Here is a 22,349-nt window from a genome sequence, read left to right as displayed (position 1 = left end):
TATGTTCAGGCTCCTAAGCTTTCTCTTGACAGCTAGGAACTTCCTCCGCTGCTCTTGTACCACCGGGGTAAAATCGGGGTAAATAGAGAAAGATACACCATCGTGTGTGAGGGTCTGGTTCGCCCGGGCCGCCCGCAGTGCCGCATCACGATCTCTGTAATTGAGTAGACGCGCAATTATGGGTCTCGGCAGGGCTCCAGGCTTGGGTTGAGGTCCAAGCGAGCGATGAGCGCGCTCTACGATGAATTGGTTCGAGAGGGCCTCCGCCCCTACCACCGCCATGAGTATCTTTCCAATGTATAGTTCCATCTTCCCTGTGTTGGTCGACTCCGGTATTCCCGTGACGCGGATATTATTGCGCCGACTTCTCGCTTCCAATTCCTCATTTTTGGCGGCAATTACTCGTAGCACATTGTCCATTCTAGAGAGCCTCGAGGTATGCGCCACCGTAGTATCGTCATTGTCAGATATCCGACGCTCCACCTCTGTAATGCGCTCTTCGTGGATATCCATCTTCTGGGCTATGCCGTCCATTCTGGCGGAAAGTCTATCAACTTTATCCACGACAGTGGCAAAGCCCTGGCGCATCTCCTGCAGCATCGTGGCAATGTCCGGTACCGAGTGGGCCGATGTGGACATCTCCGCAGACGGACTCCGAGGCTGCCCGCTATCCACAGTGTTCCTTGTCACTTTCTTTTGCGCCGCGGGTTCAAACTGCAGTTTGGGCTGCCTGTTGTCCGGTTTCCCCATGGTGCCAAGGAGGGAGAAACGCTCCGTCCCCATAGGATGCCTACCCCACCCGGTGCAACACGAGGACTAAAAAAAAAAAAAAAAAGGTCTCTCACCTTCAATTCGGTGCTATTCAGTAGGAGCGCTGTGTCCGCTGTGTCTCAGGTCAGGAAGGAAATGGCTTGGCAGCGGTTACCAGAGAGGTTTTACCGGGAGGTAGAGCGTGGCTTACAAGCTGGCGCGGGCGGCAGGGCTACGAGCGCTTGAATCAGGGCCACAGTAGAGGGCAGTTGGAAGGTCCCCGAGGCCCACTGCAGGCGCCCGGGCAAGGAGAGGCACACCCGTGTACAATGCAGCACTGATGTTGTGTCCGCAGCGGAAGCCTCGACTATATCAATCCGTAGTACCTTCCATGGTCCAGGGCTCGGGACAAACTGTTTGAAGGCAGCCGTTCGGCCGCCGCAGCGTTCTGGGAATGCGCCAGCCGCAGCAACAAAGGTCGGGTGTCCCAGAGGCGGAGGCGCTACCACCAGCTTCCGACAGTCCCCCAGCCGCAGCAGGCAGTGTACTCCAGATGTCTCTTACCGGCACAGTTCCCGGTGCTAAGCAGGGCTGGCCTCGGCTCATGAGACGAGGAGCGCCGCCCGTCTCGGTCACGCAGGCCTGCACGCCTCGTGGTGAGCCCCGGAGTGTCGTAGGTTCCCGTGCCGCCTCAAGGCTTCACAGCGGCAGGGCGGAATCTGGGCAGGATTTTCAAGGGGCTCTAATTTCGTCACCCAAGGAGGTAGAGCCACCAAAATTTCAGCGAGTGTCCAGCGGTGTCTGCATCTCACTCGAGGGGAGTTTCGGACGGGCGGGAGCAGGGTCAACAGGATAACCGAAGGATAATAGCGCCAGGCTGCTGGAGCCTCACTGAAGTGCGGCCATTCAGCTCGTGCGCCCTCTAGCGCCCCCTATTCTTATAATATTAACCTAGGGAGATGTGGGAGCATCAGTATATTTTAGCGATTAAACCAAATGTTCCTGATGAAGATAAAACAATCCAAAACCTTGGAAACTGCCATCCCTTTAAAACAGTGCTTTGCATTTCCTTTAAGGTTTCAAAAATGTATTATTTTGTTTGTACTTGATATACAAATAGCACTTCCTTAACCAAAATAAGATGGTAAATGAGTTGTGATTTGTGTTCCACGCTGAAGTATTCTTTGTCACCTTACATTTTCTGTCCCTACACAGCCTCAGAGCTCCGATGACAGATCCACAGCTACCGTTCAGGTCTGCACAGGTTCAACACATCTTCAAGGCGCCGTGAAATGCAGAGCTTACATTCACAGCAACAAGCCCAAAGTGAAGGACGCAGTTCAGGTACCCAAAGTTGTGAACCGTAGCTGTGGTTTCTCAGTGCTACTGTGGAAAATGTGTGGTCTGTCATCCTAGAAGGGTCAACCTCTCTATTGTTCATCCTTTTTGTTTAGCTAATAAGACTACATCTACACCTTGTTTAGTTACAAATACAAAAATACATGTAAAAGCATGTGTAAAATATATTGGAGAACAGTTACATCACAAGTAACAACACACAGGAAGGAAACTGGGGTTGATTCCCAAAGCCTTTTACTGCCATGTGCCTATGTTTATGACTGAACATTGCACAGTTTATGCTTCTCAGGCATTCATAAAAGGATACCTGGGAGACATATAACGTTTTACTACAGCATAATTATATACCACAACTGTGTACAAGTATGCAGCAGTGAACCCCCTTTCCAAGGGCTGGGGAGTACACAAATGAAGACATGTTAGAGTTTGTGAAAGCCCAGAACTCATGGCTTTGTTGGCACCCTTCTCTGACCCTTTCTCTAACTGGAAATGGTAAGAAACGTACTCCAGCAAAGGCGTTGTGCTGGTTTCTCCATCAGAAAAACGTTTGCTCCAAGGAGGTTAAAAAATGTCCATTTGCGCAGTGGCTACCTTTCACAAGAATAGATTTGTATGGTGTGTTCAACTACACACTGGGGAAATAGCAAATGTCACATGAAATTTGTAGTAAACCAGTCCACCAAAGGAAGTTAGGTAAATGTAATGATCTTTATTGGATCATAAGCAGCAGAGTAAGAGCGGACCCTCCACAGCAGCAACAGGACACCAACTGCCACTGTGAAGAACCCCATGAGAGAACAGTACAAGAACATAGAATATAGAACATGAGCTAACAGGTATTCCAGATAAACTAGAAAGGCAACTTACATGTACTACACATCTTCTCCCTTTCTGTTGTGAAAATAAATAAAAAATAAAAAAAAACTTAACAGATAAAATCTTGCAAATAAGCAGGAGGCCGTCGAGACCTGGGAGAACGTGAGCTCACAAGCCCACTCTCTGTAGAAGGAAAAACCTGTGAAGAAACAGGAGCATCCCCACCACCCGAACTAGTAACAGCACTATGGAGTGGAGACCCCAAGGACAAATGATCAGCCAATAAGTAACCACTCAAAGAAGAAGCTGCAGTATCAGGCACACGCGAAGTATACAATCACTCTCTGGCAGGGAAGCAGAGGGCAAGTCAGATTTCACCCTTTTGTAAAGAGCAACCCGCCTGAAATTCCAACACTCACCATTGTTTAGAATTACACAATGGTTCAACACTTTCTTAACTTTGAAAGGTCCCTTGAATTTAGACAAGCCCCTGTGCAGCCTACCCAACTTAACCTTAACTAAATCCCCTACCAAAAAGGTAGAAGAAACAGGAACATGTGAAGAAGATGGACTGACCTCCGAGGATGGACCGACCTCCTCCCCATCAAAAGTGTCAGACTGAACCCGCAGAGTGACAACATCTCTCATCCATGAAGGAAACAACTTCAAACCAGGGTCACGCATTCTCATCAATTGAAAAGGTGATAAATCCCCAACAACTAGAGGCGTAGTACGGTAGGCCCATAACATTTCATCCACCATCTTTCTGACAACACAACCACCAGAGGAAGCCATCTGAATAATACCTTTGACTACTTTATTCGCCCTCTCGCATATCGCATTGCCCTGGGGATTATACAAGGACGTGCGATGATGAGAGATACCACAATCTTTCAAAAATGCCAGCATGTCTCCAGAAGTGAGTTGAGGTCCATTATCAGTAATGAGGACAGAAGGTAGACCCTCTTCTTTAAAGAGATTACCTAAGAATCTGATGGTACAAGATGTGGTAATGTCATTAGTAAAATGAACAACTAACCACTTGGTGAAAACATCAACAACCACTATAGCAAATCTGTCTCTCTCATTGAGCTCACCCATCGGACCAATGAAGTCCAAGCAAATTGTGTGCCAAGGTAGACCAGGATTCTGAATATGAGTACCAGGAACTACTTTCGGACCAGTTTTCAGACGCTTCCCACCCTCTCTGCACAATGAACAATTTTCAACCCACTCAACCACTTGCGAATCTATTCCTGGCCACCAAAAGTGGTCTTTGATGCGTCTCTGAGTGAGGGTCTGACCCATGTGTCCCTCATGCGCCAATGCTAATAACTTGTTTCTCAACCCAAAAGGTGGTATGAATTTTTCACCTTTAAAAAGAATGCCATTGACAATCGACAACTCATCCAAAACCTTTACATAAGGTCTCACTGATACTGAGACGGAACTCTCACGTCTTGAACCTAACCTAATCAGTTTGATAACTTCTTGAAGAGTTGCATCGGCAGACATCTCCCTTAACCAATCACTAGAAGAGAACACACCCTCACCAACAAAATCAGCATCCTCAACTGAAGCTACAGCAATGTCATCACTGTATAAGTACACTTCATGAGAACAACGCCAGTCCAACGGCAATCTTGAAAGACAGTCGGCCTGAATATTCCTCCACCCTTGAATATATTCTACTGAGTACTGAAACTCAGACCTCAATGTGAATTTCATGCCCCAAAGGTACGTGCGGAAATATTCCACCGCCCAAGATGCAGCTAATGCCTCCCTTTCAATGACTGAGTAATTTTTCTCAGTGTCTGTGAGTGTCCTTGAAGCGAAAGCTATGGTAACCTCTGATGACCCCTTCATTTGCGAGAGCATGGCACCCAAACCATGCGCACTGGCATCCACCGTGACAATAGACTTGTTATGAATGTCAAAAGGAGACAAAACTTTGGCATCACAAATCTCTTTCTTAATATTATCAAAACATTGTTGTTGTTGGATTCCCCAGATAAAGCTCACCCCACGCTTAAGTAAGGATCTCATTTCAACAGTCTTATCAGAAAATTTTTTGACAAATTTCGAATAATATTCAATCAGTCCCATAAAGGAACGTAGCTGATCCTTATCACTTGGCTGAGGTGCAGAACGAATAGCTTCACACAAATTTCTTTTTGGTTTGATGCCTGAAGAAGTGATGGTGTACCCCAAATAATCCACCTGGTCCACTCCAAACGAACACTTGTCCTTACGCAAGGTAAGACCAGCAGTGGATAACTTCTCTAAAACACACTTAAGAGTGACATTGTGTTGACTTTCAGTTTGGCCATATATCAAAATGTCATCCTGAAAGTAAACAACCTTTGGGACACCTTCAAAAATGCTTGACACCATTCGTTGGAAAACACTTGCTGCCGAAATGAGACCAACAGGAAGACGAGTGAATTGATAGGTACCCCATGGAGTGATGAACGCCGTCAAGCATTTGGAATCCTTGTGCAAATCTATTTGGTGGTACGCACTCCTAAGATCTAACTTAGAAAAAAACTTAGCACCATTAAGAGTGGTAACAAGTTCAGTTATGTTGGGTAATGGGAAAGTGTCAGCTACAACACACTGGTTAAGGGACCTGAGGTCGACACAAAAACGGAGCTTGCCGTCAGATTTCTTGGTAACGACAATAGGCGAAACCCAAGGAGAAGCCTCAATTGGTTCAATTACTCCAGAGGCCAGCATGTCGTCTAGAAGACTTTTAACCTCATCTCTAATAATGATGGGAATGCGTCTAACTTTGTGTTGGACGGGAATAGCATCCTTTTTAAGGATTATTCTATGGGAATAACCTTTAAGATGACCCAATGTTTCGCTGAAAACCATTTTAAAATTTGAAAGAATTGAATATAATTCTGAGTCATCTACCACCATGACTTGGGGATCTGCACGGGGATTAACAATAATAGAAAGATCGTATTGGTGAACCCAACCTAGAATAGGAGGACCAGACTCAGAGACATAAACTTTGCCTGAATTTGTCTCATGGAAAACCTTATAGTAGCTTGAAAATATCCAAGGATGTCTAGGGGTTCACCCTGATAGCCACCTGGAGATATGTCCTTTGGAAGAAGAGGACCCATACCCCACACTTCCACATAAACACACTTTGGAATGATAGTGTAACGTGAACCAGTGTCCACCATTAAATATACATCTTTCTCATTGATAGTAAACAAGGCTTTAGGTCTGTTTTTCCTTTTGAGTTCTTCGTGCTGAACACTATTCTCATCACTAACTACTAAAATTTTGTCAAATTCTCCATTTGATTCTGAGATGTCATTTATACAAGAAACAGAGGAGCGAGGTCTGCTTTTGCATACCCTACCTAGCATAATGTCCCAACTTGCCACATTTCAGACATTCTTGCTTAAGTGCGAAACAGAATTTTGAGTCCGTGGCATGACCATAGCTACCACATCGCAAACATTATTTAGACGTAGTTGGTTTGAAAGTACTCTGACTTTTGATATTCCCCATTTTCTTGTTAGGAAACTTCCTCTGTTTGATTAATGCAACTTCATCTTGATCATCCTCTTCGTGTGGAGAAAACAAATGAGAGTGACTAGATACTTCACTGACGTCACTAGTGACAATTCTCTTTTCCAGCTCCTTCATACAACCTTCAGATTGTTCAACAATCTTTGCTAGATCAATGGCAGTTTGAAGATTGGGATTTTTCGCTGCCCATAAGCGCTCTTGGATTTTCTTGTTGTTACATTGTACTATGAGCTGGTCTCTTATTAACTCATCAGTCATGTTGCCGAACTTACATTTGACGGACATTTCCCTGAGTCTAGACACAAAGTCATCAATTGTTTCACCAACCTTTTGACTTTTAGTGTAAAATTTGTATCTGTTCATTACTAAGTTTTCTTCCTTACCATATCTTATCTCCAGTCTGAAAAATAGCCTCTTTGTACTCATCTAAGGAAGCTTGTGCACCTGCTTGCAAGACTTGAGGTAAGTACTTAAAAACACGTTATCCCTCTTTGCCCAGTGAACTCAAGAGTAGCGCTTTTTTCCTCTTAGCTGAGTAGTCTTGAGCATCCAAAGCATACAAGTAGTTTTCAAACATCGGAAACCAATCCTCCCAAGATATACTTGGCTGACCTGGGTTAGGAAGAAAACTAGGTGGAAGGACAACAGCACCACTCTGTATGACATTATGTTCTGACATGGTAAATTCAACTTATTGAATTAATGAAAACAAAACAGTTGTGGTGATAGGCTGTGGATGCTAACTAACTAAACAGGCATCAATAAAGAGAAAAATAAAAAACTTTCCAAACGAAGTTTAAACGCTATGGTGAGAGCAACATAAAGTTAATAAATTACTTGAAATGAATGCACAAAAGACGTGCGCATCGTCGCTGCTTTGCTGAAGATAAAACGGGTGAACCTTTCCTTCGGTTTCACCAAGTGAACGGCTTTTGTTGGTTACCCCGGCAACACAAGATGGCAGCCCAAAGCGTGCTGACATAGGACGCTGTTCACGCGACCTGGACGTGACGTTAGGAAGCGCCGCTGCAATCATTCAGCTTGAGAAGCTTCGCGCGTCATGCAATCTTCCACCAACTCCCTTGGATCGTTCTAATGCGTCATCATTCGCTCCAAGACACAGACTGGGAAGGCAGGCAGAAGAAGAACGATGCGGCGGAACAGGTAGGCAGGAAGGGGAAGAACAGTACTTGCCAGCGCTTCACGAAGAATCAGGAAACTTCTGTAAGGGGTCTCTGGGGTCACGGTAGAGCCCTGTATGGCAGCACGATATTGGTTTTATCTTGATTTGGTCCGCTCTGGTTACTCTGATTAAAAGACGGATGTGGAAATCGTGGATTCGATGTATCGTCGCCAAAATATTGTAGTAAACCAGTCCACCAAAGGAAGTTAGGTAAATGTAATGATCTTTATTGGATCATAAGCAGCAGAGTAAGAGCGGACCCTCCACAGCAGCAGCAGGACACCAACTGCCACTGTGAAGAACCCCATGAGAGAACGGTACAAGAACATAGAATATAGAACATGAGCTAACAGGTATTCCAGATAAACTAGAAAGGCAACTTACATGTACTACAAAATTCCCAGCCGTTGGTCAGGAAAACTGCCTCTGGCACGCCTAAGCATGCATACTACTGGGAAAGTATGGGATTTCCGAAAATTCATGATGTACAGCTTTGCACCAAACTATGTGTATGGATGCAGATTTACTAGCTTTAATTTTAATGTTCCCCCATTAATTGTAGGTGCCAGAAAAATAACAAAGCAAAGTTTATAATTTATATCTGCACTTTAGGTATGTGGCAATAACTGCACTAGCCATAAGACTAACAAGGAAACAACATTAGACAATTATACTAAGTTATGCTTATACCAAAAACGCACCCCCTACATTTGATAGCATTCACATTCATAAAATATTTTTTTTATTAATCTGCCTATTCTGCTAAATACTTGAACCATATAGGGTTAGTAATATATGTTGTTTTCCTTACATATTATACAAGAATTCATTTTATAATCTGTTTCTTTTATTTATTTTTAATTTCTATTGAAGATTATTATTTTCTTTTAGACCACTATGTTGCAGGCCATACATTTCATAAGAGTGTATCAAATCCCAATATCACAATCTGTGAATGGCTTTAAATTGTTTCCCCAATGTTAGAAGTATTCATTCCTCCATTTCAGCCCAGAATAAGAAGGTCTATTCAGTTCCCCAGTTATATGCCCTGCACTTGGTATCTCCTTAAGACACAATTAATGTATTTTCGTTTGGGAGAAATATTTCATATGAAGGAAACCCAAGATAATATTTACTTCAGTTGAGAAGTGAGTGGAAATTTGTTAATTTTTTCCAAGAATCTACATTGAAAGTTCCATTCTGTTCTGATGCGCAAGCTGCAAAAGTAAGATGAAGGATGACAAAATCGTTTGATTTGGGGCTTAAATATCCAGGATTATATTTCCAGCTATGAAACAAGTGTAAATAGGTCATGATTTGGAATGACTAGTGGTTGGTATCCATGGCAACAGATTAAATAAACCAGAATACCAGATTGCACAATGTTTCACCTTTCAGATTTCATCACCTTATACTCAAATAACGTTTACAAATCCCACCATAGTGTCATTAATATAAACCTGATGTAATTATAAGATACCAGTTTTAATCCAGGTTTTATGTTGGTGGTAGAATCTGAATTACTTTATAAAGTCTTAGATTTAGGTACTCAAGCGCTTTGGCCCATGATGCATGGCTTCATTCTGTATTTGAGGCCACATGCAACTGTTTCTTTCCAAGTTAACTCTTGTGCAGCAGACAAAAATAACCTAATATGAATTGAGATTTATTCACAAATATTGATTGGCTTTAAATATTTATTCTTTATCCCATGTGATAGATGGTGTAAAGGACAACGCCCCAATGTACCCAGAACGTGTTTATGCTCCTAACACAAAACCTAATGGTTTGAGCACTCATTTAGCTTTCAATGAAATCATTTTTGAAGGGGAACTAACCCAGTAATTGACATGAAATTGGGAAAAAGATCTTCAAAAACAAATGCCTGTTAATATTTAGTAAATCTTTTTAAAGTTTATTTATTAGAATGGAATATGGAAATGCGGTTACCTGAATGAGGTAAACATTTTCGCCCAATCAAATACACATATTTCCTGATTGGTAGTATATTTTGCTGGGAACATTTTGTAGAGGTGATATTTATAATGCTGACATTAAGTGACCTCAGCTTACAGAAATAGTTCTTGATTTAAAGGTAGTGTATACCAAGAAATGTAGAGGGCACTGGGCCTGTAGCTCCTACTTTCTGATGGTTAAAAAGTAGGACACATATCAAAGCCCTGCTACAATCCTTTGTAGTGTATTGTATTTCAGAATTTCCATAGTACTTTCCTATCACTTGCCGCAATCCAAAAACATTTTGTGGGCCACAGACAATGATAGTTTTTCTGAGGTGGATGGGTGTGAGAAGAGTGTTGGCAGGGATGACATCTCCTAGAGTGGAGTATCGGCGTTGTGCATAACGGCCAGAGAGTGTGTTTCAAGCTTGATGCCAGGGGTATGTGCGCATGTTTTAGTTGTGTGGTGGAAAGCAAAGAAGTGTGAGGATAGATTTGGAAGCAACAAATACAAACACATGAGGTTTGTGGTCTAAGCAGTACTTGAGTCTAGGTTATGGGAAAGCCAGAATGCAATGGCTTTTTAAATTGCAAATGATTGTTGGTAGATATCATTTTCTTCAGCATTATATTCCATAATTTGCCTGTCTGTGCCATGAAACATATATAGGTTTTATGGTAAGTGGGGCCATTCTTAATATGAGGTCTTTTTTTTATTATTGTATAGTTTTAGATGTGACTGCAGGACACTAGGCTGCAGCCAGTAGATTGGTTAATGTGTACGTCATAGGGCTTTGAAAGTTTATTTTCTGGCCACACGTTACCAGTGTATTGGTTTGAGGGCAAGATCAATGTTGTTCCATTTGTTAGAATAAGGATTTGTCTACTACAGTGTTATATACTCTTTGTTGTTTGCCAGCTGATTTTCTAGTGAGTTTGATGTGCAGTCTGTTTGCATAATCCAGGCTTGATGCCCGTACCCTATATGAGAGCCATAAACACTGGTAATGTTTTGTTGAATCCTCATCCTGTAGATCAGAAAGAAATATGATGGAGCCCATAATCACTTGAAGTCTTTTCCTTTATTTACATTGGTCGAGGTAGGAGGAAGTTGTCCCATTTCCTGGAGTCAAGCGGATATGGCATTATGATTATACCACAGTCCACAGAGAAGTATTTCTGTCTTTGAGGAGTTGGGTTTGAGATATTTCCCTAGCACCCATTGTTCCACAACCAATATGCATGCCTTACAATTTTGACCTGTGAGTGATGTTCAAATTTTAGGAGTGTCATCAGTGTATTTGGAACAGGTGAAGTTGAAATAATGTACCAGTTTAAGAAGAGGGCTAGGTAGATGTTGAAGTTTAAAGGTACTAAAGTTGACCCTGAGGTACACCTATTGAACTCATGTATGGCACAGATTTGAATGGTCATAGAAAGACAATTTGGAGCCTCTCACTGAGAATAATTTGAATGCAATTGAGTACTGCATCCCGTATCCCAGTGTCAGTTAGCTTTTGGGCTAGTAGCTTCTGGTCTGTTTTGCCAAAGGTTGATGAAAAAGCAAGAGTAGAGCAACAACATCACTGTTGTCTGCAGATGTCTTAAGGTCATTCCAGATAGTATTGGTAATGATTCTATGCTTCTTCGCAGTCTGAATCGGGATATTAGGTTGGGTTTTTGTGCAAGTTGGCGTCTGAGAGAACACTGCCTTTTCAATGAGTTTACTTAAAAAAACAGGACCATTGGGTATGCGTCTATAATTAGCTGGGCCATCCTGGTTCAGTCCCTGTTTATTTTGAATATGTTTAACATATGATGTTTTCAACTAATCTGGAAATTCACCAGTTAATTGGCAGAAGTTAATTATCTCTTTTGCTTACCAGAACTCAAGTATGATTTTTTTTTCATAATGTTGATGAGGCTAAGATCCTCTGTAGCACCAGCCATGTTGACACGTTAAATCGGTCCTGGGTTTATTTCAAGTTAATATGTCAAAAGAGCACAGGATGAGTTGAGGACTTAAAGTAGCTCAGTTTGATGGGGAAAGCTCTGGGAGAGACTTGCTTGGTTTAGAGAGGAAAACTACCCGCTCCAGAATCCCTAGCGGCAGGAGCCGCCACCGCAAATCTCGTGCCCGGAGGCACTATAACATCCTGCACAGCCCCGGTGGAGCGGGGGCTGTTCTAAGCTGTTGGGGCTAACCTTATAGCCATCTTGTGCCCCATCTGAGTGCTGGACTCGAGCGACCTTCCTCCCGCCGCCGCTACACCTTGGAAGCGGCCGCCGTTTGGAGGAGCAAACTGCCCGCCCCAGAATCCCTAGTGGCAGGAGCCGCCACTGCGAATCTCGCGCCCGGAGGCGCTATAACATCCTGCACAGCCCCGGTGGAGCGGGGGCTGTTCTAAGCTGTTGGGGCTAACCTTATAGCCATCTTGTGCCCCATCTGACTGCTGGGCTCGCTCGACCTTCCTCCCGCCGCCGCTACACCTTGGAAGCGGCCGCCGTGTGGAGGAGCAAACTACCCGCCCCAGAATCCCTAGCGGCAGGAGCCGCCACCGCGAATCTCGCGCCCGGAGGCGTTATAACATCCTGCACAGCCCCGGTGGAGCGGGGGCTGTTCTAAGCTGTTGGGGCTAACCTTATAGCCATCTTGTGCCCCATCTGAGTGCTGGGCTCGATCGACCTTCCTCCCGCCGTCGCTACACCTTGGAAGCGGCCGCCATGTGGAGGAGCAAACTACCTGCCCCAGAATCCCTAGCGGCAGGAGCCGCCACCGCGAATCTCGCGCCCGGAGGCGCTATAACATCCTGCACAGCCCCGGTGGAGCGGGGGCTGTTCTAAGCTGTTGGGGCTAACCTTATAGCCATCTTGTGCCCCATCTGAGTGCTGGGCTCGCTCGACCTTCCTCCCGCCGCCGCTACACCTTGGAAGCGGCCGCCGTGTGGAGAAGCAAACTACCCGCCCCAGAATCCCTAGCGGCTGGAGCCGCCACCACGAATCTCGTGCCCGGAGGCGCTATAACATCCTGCCCAGCCCCCGCATCGTGGGAAGTGCGCGGGCGTCGCCGGGAGAAACCCGGGATAAGGACGGGACAGTCTGTGACAGTCCGGGACTGAACGAGGCTGGGCTGGGCCACAGACTTTGGGACCCAAACGCCCCATATACAGTGAGACTTTATAACCTATCTGGTTCATGTACAAACTTTCTGTTTTTATGTAAAGATCAGTGCCACTAGTTAGTGGTTTGTTTTATGTTGTGCAACCCATGAGAGCTTTATTTCGGTTTTTTAGTTTTCAATAAATTAGTGACCAATTTGTTTTAAGTATGTCAAAACAAAAGGTTCTTCCTACGCCATGCACATTGGACAACTATTTAGTTAAGGTTGTCAATAAAATCAACAATGAAAGACGACAGTCGTTAGGATTAAGTAGTTCCTCTTTATCTCCTACACCCTGTCCTGTCCCTGTTTCACTGGCGCTGGATGATAGTATTAGTTTTAATAATTCCGATGTTTACGGCAGGGATTCGCCTGTGCAGTCCACTTCCACTCTAGTTGTCTTGGATGATCCCGAAGACTCTCCAACTCAGCATCCGCCGACTACTGTGAAGAGATTAGTCAGAGCATGCAGGAAAACACAGACTAAACGTGTGGGTTCACGTACCATAAAAAAAAGAGCTGCCGCCCCTCCCAAAAATATAGATAAGGATGATGGCGATACGGCCGAGGATGAGGCTGTTAAATTGGATGCCGAACAACTTAAAAACCTACTCAGTATCATCGACTCGAAGATTAAGGGTATTATTAAACCTTTAGTGGCTAAACTTGACCAGCTGGCCGCAGAAGTTAATAGACTAGGAGGACTCCTTAACAAGTATGGGGAGGAAGTGGGTAGTTTAACAGCTTTAACTAAGAGAAAGACTGATCAACAGGATGTCCCTACTGGGGGGGGGGGTACATGTGGTAGTGAGAAAGCTGTTCGAAATACCCCCCCCCACCCGTCCCGCCCTCAGTCTGTCACAATAGGCAGGATGTAACAGTTGTAGAAAGGAAAGAAGGCTGGACCGAAGTAAGGCCAAAGCATATTACCAACCTCCCTCCTGACTGTGCACCATACGTGGTTGTCTTAACTAATGTACCTCGCCCTGAGAATGAGATTCACCAGGAAACACATGATTCATTAAAAAATAAAACCGTATCCTGGTTGCATAAACATTGCGGTTTCCCGACTGCTTATTCGAACCAAGTTTTAACTACTAGAAGGGTCAACTGGATAGGGAGCTCCAGGAAGTGCTATAGGGGAGATTGTGTTATTGTTAACTTTAAATACCCTCAACATGCTGCCACTGTACTCCTGAGAGCTGCCTCTCTACCAATTACTGATAACAACGTGTGTGCCCGCTCGCTTGTTTTTTTCTATAGCCATCTTAACACTGCCGCTCATGATAGTAAAAGAAGCAGATTCTGCCCTGTTACCCATAGGCCATACCCTGAAATCACAATGCCAAACCGTTTTCAGGTTTTAAACTCCTTGGATGTAAATGATTGACTTGTCCAGGTAGGACAGCCTCAACCCAACGAGACCATTAGCCCTAGTATGGTTGTCTCCGAAGATAATATCTGGGCTCCAGAGTTAATAGTTATACCGGAGTCAAACCTGGTGGGGGATTCAGGGGAGATTATGGAATGTGAGGAAGCAAGTAATACAAATCAGCATGAGAGTGCGAGTGCCCTGATGTTAGACAGGGCTGGCATAAGAGGTAAAGGTATTTCCATTGTCAGTTGGAATGTGGCAGGACTGAAATCTAAGGAGAAGGACTTGGGATGGCTACATTTTATTGATGCCCATGACATCTTATGTTTCCAGGAAAGATGGTGTAGAGATGATGTCAGTTATGAGGGATATGTCTCCTATAACCTACCTGCGGTGGGTGTGGGACCGGGTAGAGCCAAAGGTGGTCTCTTAACATTGATATCGATTCTTCGCCCAATTGTTGTTAAAAAGTATATACCAGTGGGCGATCTTGTGCAGATACTTTGGATCATTGAGGACAAAGACCGTAATATTTTATTGGTTAATTATTATAATAATATTTTTGATGGCACTAGGGTCAAAGTTGGTCTAGATTTGGCCAATGCCATCGAAGATTTATGTTCGGGAGTAAATGTGTTTTTTTATTTTCTTTGGATAGGGGATTTTAATACTACACTATGTGAACTGTCTTCATTAAAGGTCTGCAGGGTCACTAATAATGCCGGGTGGGATGTACCGCATTTTGGGCATAGCAGCTGTTAGACCTGTCTGCCCTTTGAGTAGCCCTTCTACTAATTATTTATTTTGTCCCCTTTTTGCCCCTCAAAACCTTTTCAATCTTTTTGTGTCCACTGGATTTTTTGTGATGTTGGCAGGGGTTAGATGCTCTTTTGCCCCCATAGTTTTTACCTGAGGCCTAGGTACCTTCCCTGACTAGAAGTGAGGGTTACACAAAATGGTGGTTTTCAACTGCCATAACTGCCAACCTCTGAGAAAGCCCCATAGGATAACATAGAGACCTTCCAGAACCTTCTGGACCCTACTGGACCCTGGGTGGTCAGTCTATAAAAGGGCAGGGGCCAGGTAGCCATTTTGTGCAGTCCAGTGAGCTTGAGGAGAGAGGCAGTGGTGAGGGGAGGTGGACGCGCAAGAAGTAGTTAGTTTGTCAGAGAGATAGACAGCCTCTTCGTGAATACGTTCCCCCTCTAGCCCCTGACCAAACCCTCTTGTTAGACTTTGTCATCTGAGGGAATCGGCTCGGCAACTGCTGTTGGCCCCTTGAGTCCCTCTGACCCCTGTTTTCCTAGCTGCCGTCTGGGAAACCCCCCCCCCTCGCTAGACCACCTTACCGGTTGCCCAGAGGAAGAGACCGGAGCGAGCTGTGGCGCCCTGCGCTGCCCGAGGAGCCTCTGGAGCGAAGGCGAGTGTTGTGGAGGCGGTGCCGGGCTAGGCGCTTGAACGAGGGAGCGCTGTTCCTCGCGCAGACTCGGTGGTGCGGCCATCGGAGGTGTGAGCCGGGGAAGCACTGGGCTCCATGCAGGCCCAGCAGCAGTGGGCGTTTGATAGCGCGAGTGAGGCGGCGCTTGGCAGAGACGCTGCTCTCCCGCGCCTGTGCAGTGGCGCGAACGACGAGTGAGGCGGCGCTTGGCAGAGACGCTGCTCTCCCGCGCCTGTGCAGTGGCGCGAACGACGAGAGAGCGGCGAAGACAGCGCGGGTGACTGGATCACCGGCAGCCACAGACCGGCCTCCCCTCGGTGCTGGCGTGAGTGCGCTGGACCTGCTTTCCGTGGGAGGAGCCGCTGGGAGAAGGGAGCTGGAGGTCTGTTCCCGCGCCTTGCCCAGATCAACCCCAAGTAAGCTGGAGGAAGGGGGGAGATTGACGAGTGACTGGGGAATCAGCCGAGAGGCCAGAAAAGAGTTCGCTCACGCCCCCCTGATTCCTCGAATACCCTTAAGACTAGCCCTGACAGAGTGGAGGAAGACTGGGTTGGAAAGTCTTCTGGATTAGAAGTACAGAGGAATAAGGGTAGCAGGGAGATACCACAGTGCTGGAGAAGTGAACTGAGAAACTGGGGCTAATAAAGCTGGGGGTTGAGGTATAAGGTGGGATTCTCTTAACAGAGGCGGAGGGGAAGAAGAATCTGTGACTTCACCCTGTGCTAACCTAGGAACAAGTTTTAACGGAGCAGATTATAACATTGTATCTGACAACTGAAAACCTGGAGTTACTCACCTATTGTGAGAACGGTGTCACACAGTGGTTAATAAGATAACATTCCAGGCTCCTATGGCCTAGAAATTCCCATAGTAGTAGACTGGAGTGGGTTGAGTTTTAATGATTGAAATTGTTCTTTTATGTAACTAGAATACCTCTTTTCTTGTGTGGGCAATCTATTGTTGTAAGAGGTACTAAATCTGAGCGTTAAGAAAGTGCATCCTAGATCAATTCACTGTAAAAAGGTCATTAAGCTACTAAGCTGAGTTCTACTGATGTTACAGGATATGTGTGAAAAGAACGGGTAAAAATGTACAGTGTATTAAATTGTTGAACTACGGAGGAGAGAGAAAAGCTAACAAAGTATTTTTATAAAACAGCTCATATTTTTCCACATTGGTGTAGAGTCCTTATTTTTGAGTGGTGGATGTCTTGTTACTAAAGGGTGTGACGCAAACTTAACACATGTACCTTTGAGTTAGGCCTTCCCACTTAGTGCCAAGCTACCTTATGTGACTTGGGGTTCCCTAGGTCCAACAGCAGCTATGGGGAAGTATTGAATAAGCTCTTGGGCTGTTATGACATGGAAGTACTGGAATGTTGTAAAGATGTAAATGGTTTACCCATCCCGACCTTTAAAAACCGGCATACTAGCTCCGTAATTGACCATGTGATTGTCTCCTCCAATATTATTTCTTGCTGTGCCCCCCCTAGAGTTGATGTAACCTTATTAAGTGACCATAATTGTATCATTCTGGACACTATTCTTTGGGCAGGTAGCGCAGTCAGTATAGGGAGTACAATCACTAATATAGAGCCACACAGGACTAACGGAGTAAGGCTTAGATGGGTAGAGGAAAAGGCCCAAGAATTAACCAGCTCTATAATTAAGGAGAATCTGCTGGGTATTGTTTCTATTTTGGAAGATAGAACTGATCATGAGAAGGTTCTATCCTCTTTCAATGGAGTCAAGAATGCTATTGACGCTAAGTTCACTGGATATAGTAGCGGGAAACGTAGGAATGGACCGGGATGGTTTGACCATTCCTGTACCACTGCATTAACCGATCTCAAGCAGGCTTTAGTGAAAAAGCCAAGGGATAAAAGTTTTATTATTAATTTGAGATTGGAATACAAATGTGCGCTCAAACAGAGGAAGAGCGAACTGCAGCAACAGGCCTGGGATTCCCTTAACCAAGCAGCAGAACAATCAAATTGCACCTTATTTTGGGCAACGGTTAATTCTTCTTTCCTTAAGGATGAAAAAAAAAACGATTAACCTCTACCGTCTCGAGTGACGGCTGGATAGCCCATTTTTCTAATATTATCAACTACAACAGAATTACTGATGCCAGTAACAATGGATGGCCTGTTTTGCCGCTGGATATCTCAGTTAGTGAGGTTGAATCCGGCATATGTGCAAGCAAGGGAGGGAAAGCACAGGGCCCGGATGGGGTGCCCATAGATGTTTACAAAGCCGCACCAGAGGTCTGGGGACCTCTTTTGACCACTGTTTTTAATGCAGCCGTGTGTTCCGAGGCCCCTGCAACCTGGGGTGAATCGATTATAGTGCCCATCTACAAAAAGGGAAATAGGTCTGACGCCAAAAATTATCGCCCCATTTCTCTTCTTGACTCCTCAGTTAAAATTATGAGTAGAGTCATGTTGGTGAGATTAGAGGAATGGGTCGAGCAGGATGGCATTCTGGCTGACAGCCAGTTTGGATTCAGGAAGGGTCGGGGTACACTCGATCAGTGCATCAATCTTGATCTACTGACCGGGAAATACACAGAAGCTATACCGGGCTCCCTGTACCTCTGCTTTGCAGACCTGAGTAGCGCATTCGACATGGTTGACCATTCTATTTTATGGCCAACCCTGTTGAAGTTAGGCGCACCCGAAGGTATAATTTTCTTTCTCGCTAGGCTATACGAGAAACTGAAAACTAGTGTGCGCTTTGGAGAATGCACCCCAAAATTTAGTGTTAAAAGAGGAATTAGGCAGGGTTGTGTATTGGCCCCCTCCTTTTTATCTTATTTATTAATGAAATTGATGCTATTTTAAAAAAGGTCAATACAGACGCCCCACAGATTAAAGGGGTTTCGGTACCGGTGTTATTATACGCCGATGACGCCGTTTTACTCTCTAGAACCCCTGTGGGACTACAGCGACTTATGGATAGTTTTTCTTCCTTTATTAAAAGCAGAAAATTAGTAATCAACAAAGGGAAAACACATACTATGATCTGTGTGGCCAAAAGTAAACTGTCAAATGGTTTTTTTATAGACGGAGAAAAGGTGCAGCAGGTTGACAAATTTTGTTACCTAGGTATTACCTTCTCTAAAGACAGGAAATGGACTAATGAATTTAATAATATTCGGAACAAAATGGCAAAGAATGCCTACGGTATCGATAGATTTGCTGCGAAGGTTGGGGATTGTCGTACAAGGGACATGCTCACGATTTATCAGGCTAGATGTGTTTCTATAGCACTGTATGGGGCAGGCGTATGGGGCCACAGTTGCGCCCATAATTTACAACGAGAAAAATCTATTTCTAAGAAAGCTCCTATTCTTGCCCGCTTCAGCTTCAACCGAATTGAGCCATCGAGAACTAGCCACCAACTATCTAACTGATCTGTTATCCCTTAGGCCATTGATGATATGGCGGTCAACATGGCTGAAGGACGAGAAGGCATTTAACAGATCTGTTATTGAGGATTGTTTACAATTGGACAAATATCGAGAGATACCTTGGATTAAATATGTTGTTGCCTGTTTCTCAGATATTTTTAATTTAAACATTTTAATTGATCCCAGTGCAGCATCAAGGATACCTAAAGCCGAAATGAAAAGTATATTCTTGGCATATGCGGGGAGGAAGCGGGCTTTTGCCATAGGATCTATGTCCACTGTCATGTTTTACAACAGATATAGTTCAGCGGAAGGTTTTCCTGTGTATTTAACCACGGTAACTAGGCTCTCACATACATTTGTGCTAACCAGACTTAGATTTGGTATGGCACATTATTTAGTGGCCCACCCAAATATCAAGACACATCCAATTGGGCCATGTATGTGTGATGGTGTATCCACCCAGAGCACTTTGCACTTTTTGTTGTTCTGCACACTGTATACGAATTTCCGTATTACTTTCCTGAAACCTTTGTTTATCAAATATGGTGTACGATGAGCTAATCATGCCATGACCTTAATTTTTAACTTGCAATCTGCAGACATATGTTTTTATACTGCAACGTTTTTAAACCAATGCATCAATTCCAGGAAAAGTATGTGTTTTTTTAACGCATTCTGATTGTTAATATTAACTGTAGAACTAGCTTATGGAATATGAAATGTTTGTGTGTTTTTAATGGATTGTTACACTTTGTCTTGTGCTTTTATGGTCATATTTATGCACCGAATAAAGCTTCATGAAATGAAAAAAAAAAATGAAAATGAAAGGTGTGAATAATGCTCCATGCAATAGGGCTGTTTGCAATTAACAAGATTAAACTTATTCGGGCAGATATATTGTCAAGTGTGTGGCCATCCAAATGGGTAATGCTAGTAACCATTTTTTGGAAGCTCAGTGTTGGAGAGGAGGCAGTAAGTCCTAATAGATGTTGAGATCTTAAACATCCTATATCTTAATTGGTATTGGCTTATTATGAATTTATTGAACAATACAACATGTACACATGAACTAGTCCTGCAATGGAGAGCATATCGTAGCCGAGGGAGAAAGGAGGAGACCGCAGTTAATGCCACCACATTTACCACGGTTCCATACCTTCTAGACCTGTACCAGTCATGGTATTTCTTCAAAGGATTGAGTAATTAGATGGGGCATCAGTCTATAGACAACAGACTTTGTTGTGTACATCACTTGGAATGACAGCTCTCCCGTTGGCTTCTGTGACTTGACAGGCTTGTTGTCTTCAGGTCCCTGCCAGGGAAACACTGCATCCATGTTTCGTTCTTAAGTAGAGCCAATTTCTTCAAATGCATGTTGCCTTTTTTCTGGCTCCTTGAAGATGTTTTCCTTTTCTCTTAATGTGACTCATAGATTGACTGGTGGGTATTTGCCTCTCAGGACTTCCTTTGCATTTAACCTCTACTTTTTAGTGGCATGCCAAGCTCACATTTTTTGATGGAGTCACCCTCTTACTTTACCCTTTTGCATTTTCACTGCACCCCAAAGTTTGTGTCTGTCCTTCCTATGTGCAATATTGAAAATGAAGATACAGCTAAGTTCTTCCCTGTTGGGGTTCAGCTACCTTTGTTTCTGAAGAATTTCTTTACATACAGCAACAACCCACCGTCAAATAGATCCAGGCGTTCATTGGACATTTCTAATCAGCTACTGTGGAAGAGTCACCTCAAACACCACTGGAGAATTCTAGGGACTGGGTTTGTTTTAGCCACCCAACATTCTCAAGTATGGCCTTTCACATGTGAGAAAGCCTAGAGTTGCTCCATTTCTTTTAATGCAGTTTATTAAACAAATGGTAACTTGGCAGCACCCCGAAATACAAATCGTTCACCTGAAGTGCAATATTAATTTAATATTAAAAAGTATGGGTTTTTATCTTGCGGATTTCTCGTTGCTTGCAAAAGAAAAAACTGTTACCTTTACAGGAAAAAGAAGGTTGCCAGAATATGTCTGCCGCCCTACTAAACCGACAAGGTTAAATCCTCCTGCACCTCTAATGATATGCTATACTTGAGTTTGGAAGAGTAGATGGTTGTCAGGATACATGCACATTGCCCAATGACCAATTATTCACTGACTGGGCAGTTCTCTTTTCAACCCACTCCCCTCCTAACATCTCTCACCCACCTACTCTGGACCGGGTGGGAAATCTGTCCAGTGTTCATTAGATGAATCCTCAACAAGGAACCACTGATGGGCAGTTGAGAGGCTTGCCCTTTAAACAAAACCTGGAGTGAATCCCACATGCTTCCTCTTAATGTCTCTTAATTTCTTCCCTAGGGGCCCTCTTAAGTGGAATAGGGTAATAATACTATGAGTGATGGCACGAGGGCCTTTTTAAAGGTAAGACAACCATAAGATCTATCGTATATAATTCGACCTTGGGCAGTGCACAAACCCACACTGGCAGAAAACCTTCTGATGCAATGCCAGTTATGCAGTTCTGCTGTGTGTTAAAGGATGGTTAATTTGTGTGGGCCTGGCAGGTTATCTAACCCCTAAACATTGGACCACATGCCATAGGGATTCTATCACATTCTTGCTGACCCTATGGGATTGGGTTTTCTCCAGAAGACACTGATGCAAGCCTCCTCATATTCTCTTTGCAACCTATTTTAAAATCTTTAATTTCTCTCATTCAGACTTTGGGTACCTTTTCCCCTTCCTCGAGGGCAGTCACTCCCCCACCCCCACAGAGACTGTGTAATTTAATTGTTATCTGTGCTATCAAATGTCCATTATCACTTGCTTTGGATTCATTCTTCTATTTTGCCTCCAGTATACTTTACCGTGTTGAATGTTGTACATTCCATGGTGAGTGCCCCCTCTCCTTCTGCTTAATATGCGGTGCTTCTTTTCTAAAAAAAAAAGGATGCTTTCTAATCAAGGCTTTTGAAGTCCTGGAGTCGTCTATTTTCTGAGGCTGTTCGGAACTTACCTTCCTGCTATACTTTTGTTGCTAATTTCGGCTCGCCTTCTGAGCCTCGAGCAGCATTCTTTCTGGCAGCACACAGTATCACTATGTAAAGAAACAAGAGCCCCCTGGTGCGAATAGCAATCCTGGGTCAGGGTAGAGAGTATATGTGAACAAAAATTCCCAGGCATGCACATTAGTTACTAGCGTGTACGAATGCAGATAAGAATATCTACAAGAACATTAAACAGCTGCTTTCTCTGATAAACTTGGTTTTAATTCCTTTAGGTTTTCATAAAATATCATACGATAAAAATGTATTACAATGTTCAGGGGAAATGCAAACATCAT

The 22,349-nt window shown here is 44.1% G+C and overlaps 1 protein-coding gene across 3 annotated transcripts in view; it reads left to right on the top strand.

Moving 5' to 3' along the window:
* The window catches only part of ODR4 (odr-4 GPCR localization factor homolog), a 237,167-nt gene that overhangs the window by 96,421 nt on the left and 118,397 nt on the right, over window positions 1–22,349 (top strand). For all 3 annotated transcript variants that reach the window (XM_078642589.1, XM_078642600.1, XM_078642610.1), the window contains exon 10: window positions 1,966–2,094. In XM_078642589.1, the coding sequence (XP_078498715.1) occupies window positions 1,966–2,094 (129 nt within the window). The remainder of the gene's footprint in view (window positions 1–1,965; window positions 2,095–22,349) is intronic.

Source organism: Lissotriton helveticus, chromosome 1_1 (assembly GCF_964261635.1).
Source record: "Lissotriton helveticus chromosome 1_1, aLisHel1.1, whole genome shotgun sequence".
Lineage (NCBI taxonomy): Eukaryota > Metazoa > Chordata > Amphibia > Caudata > Salamandridae > Lissotriton > Lissotriton helveticus.
Note: the sequence above shows the minus strand (reverse complement) of the source record. Positions and strands in the feature narration are given on the sequence as shown.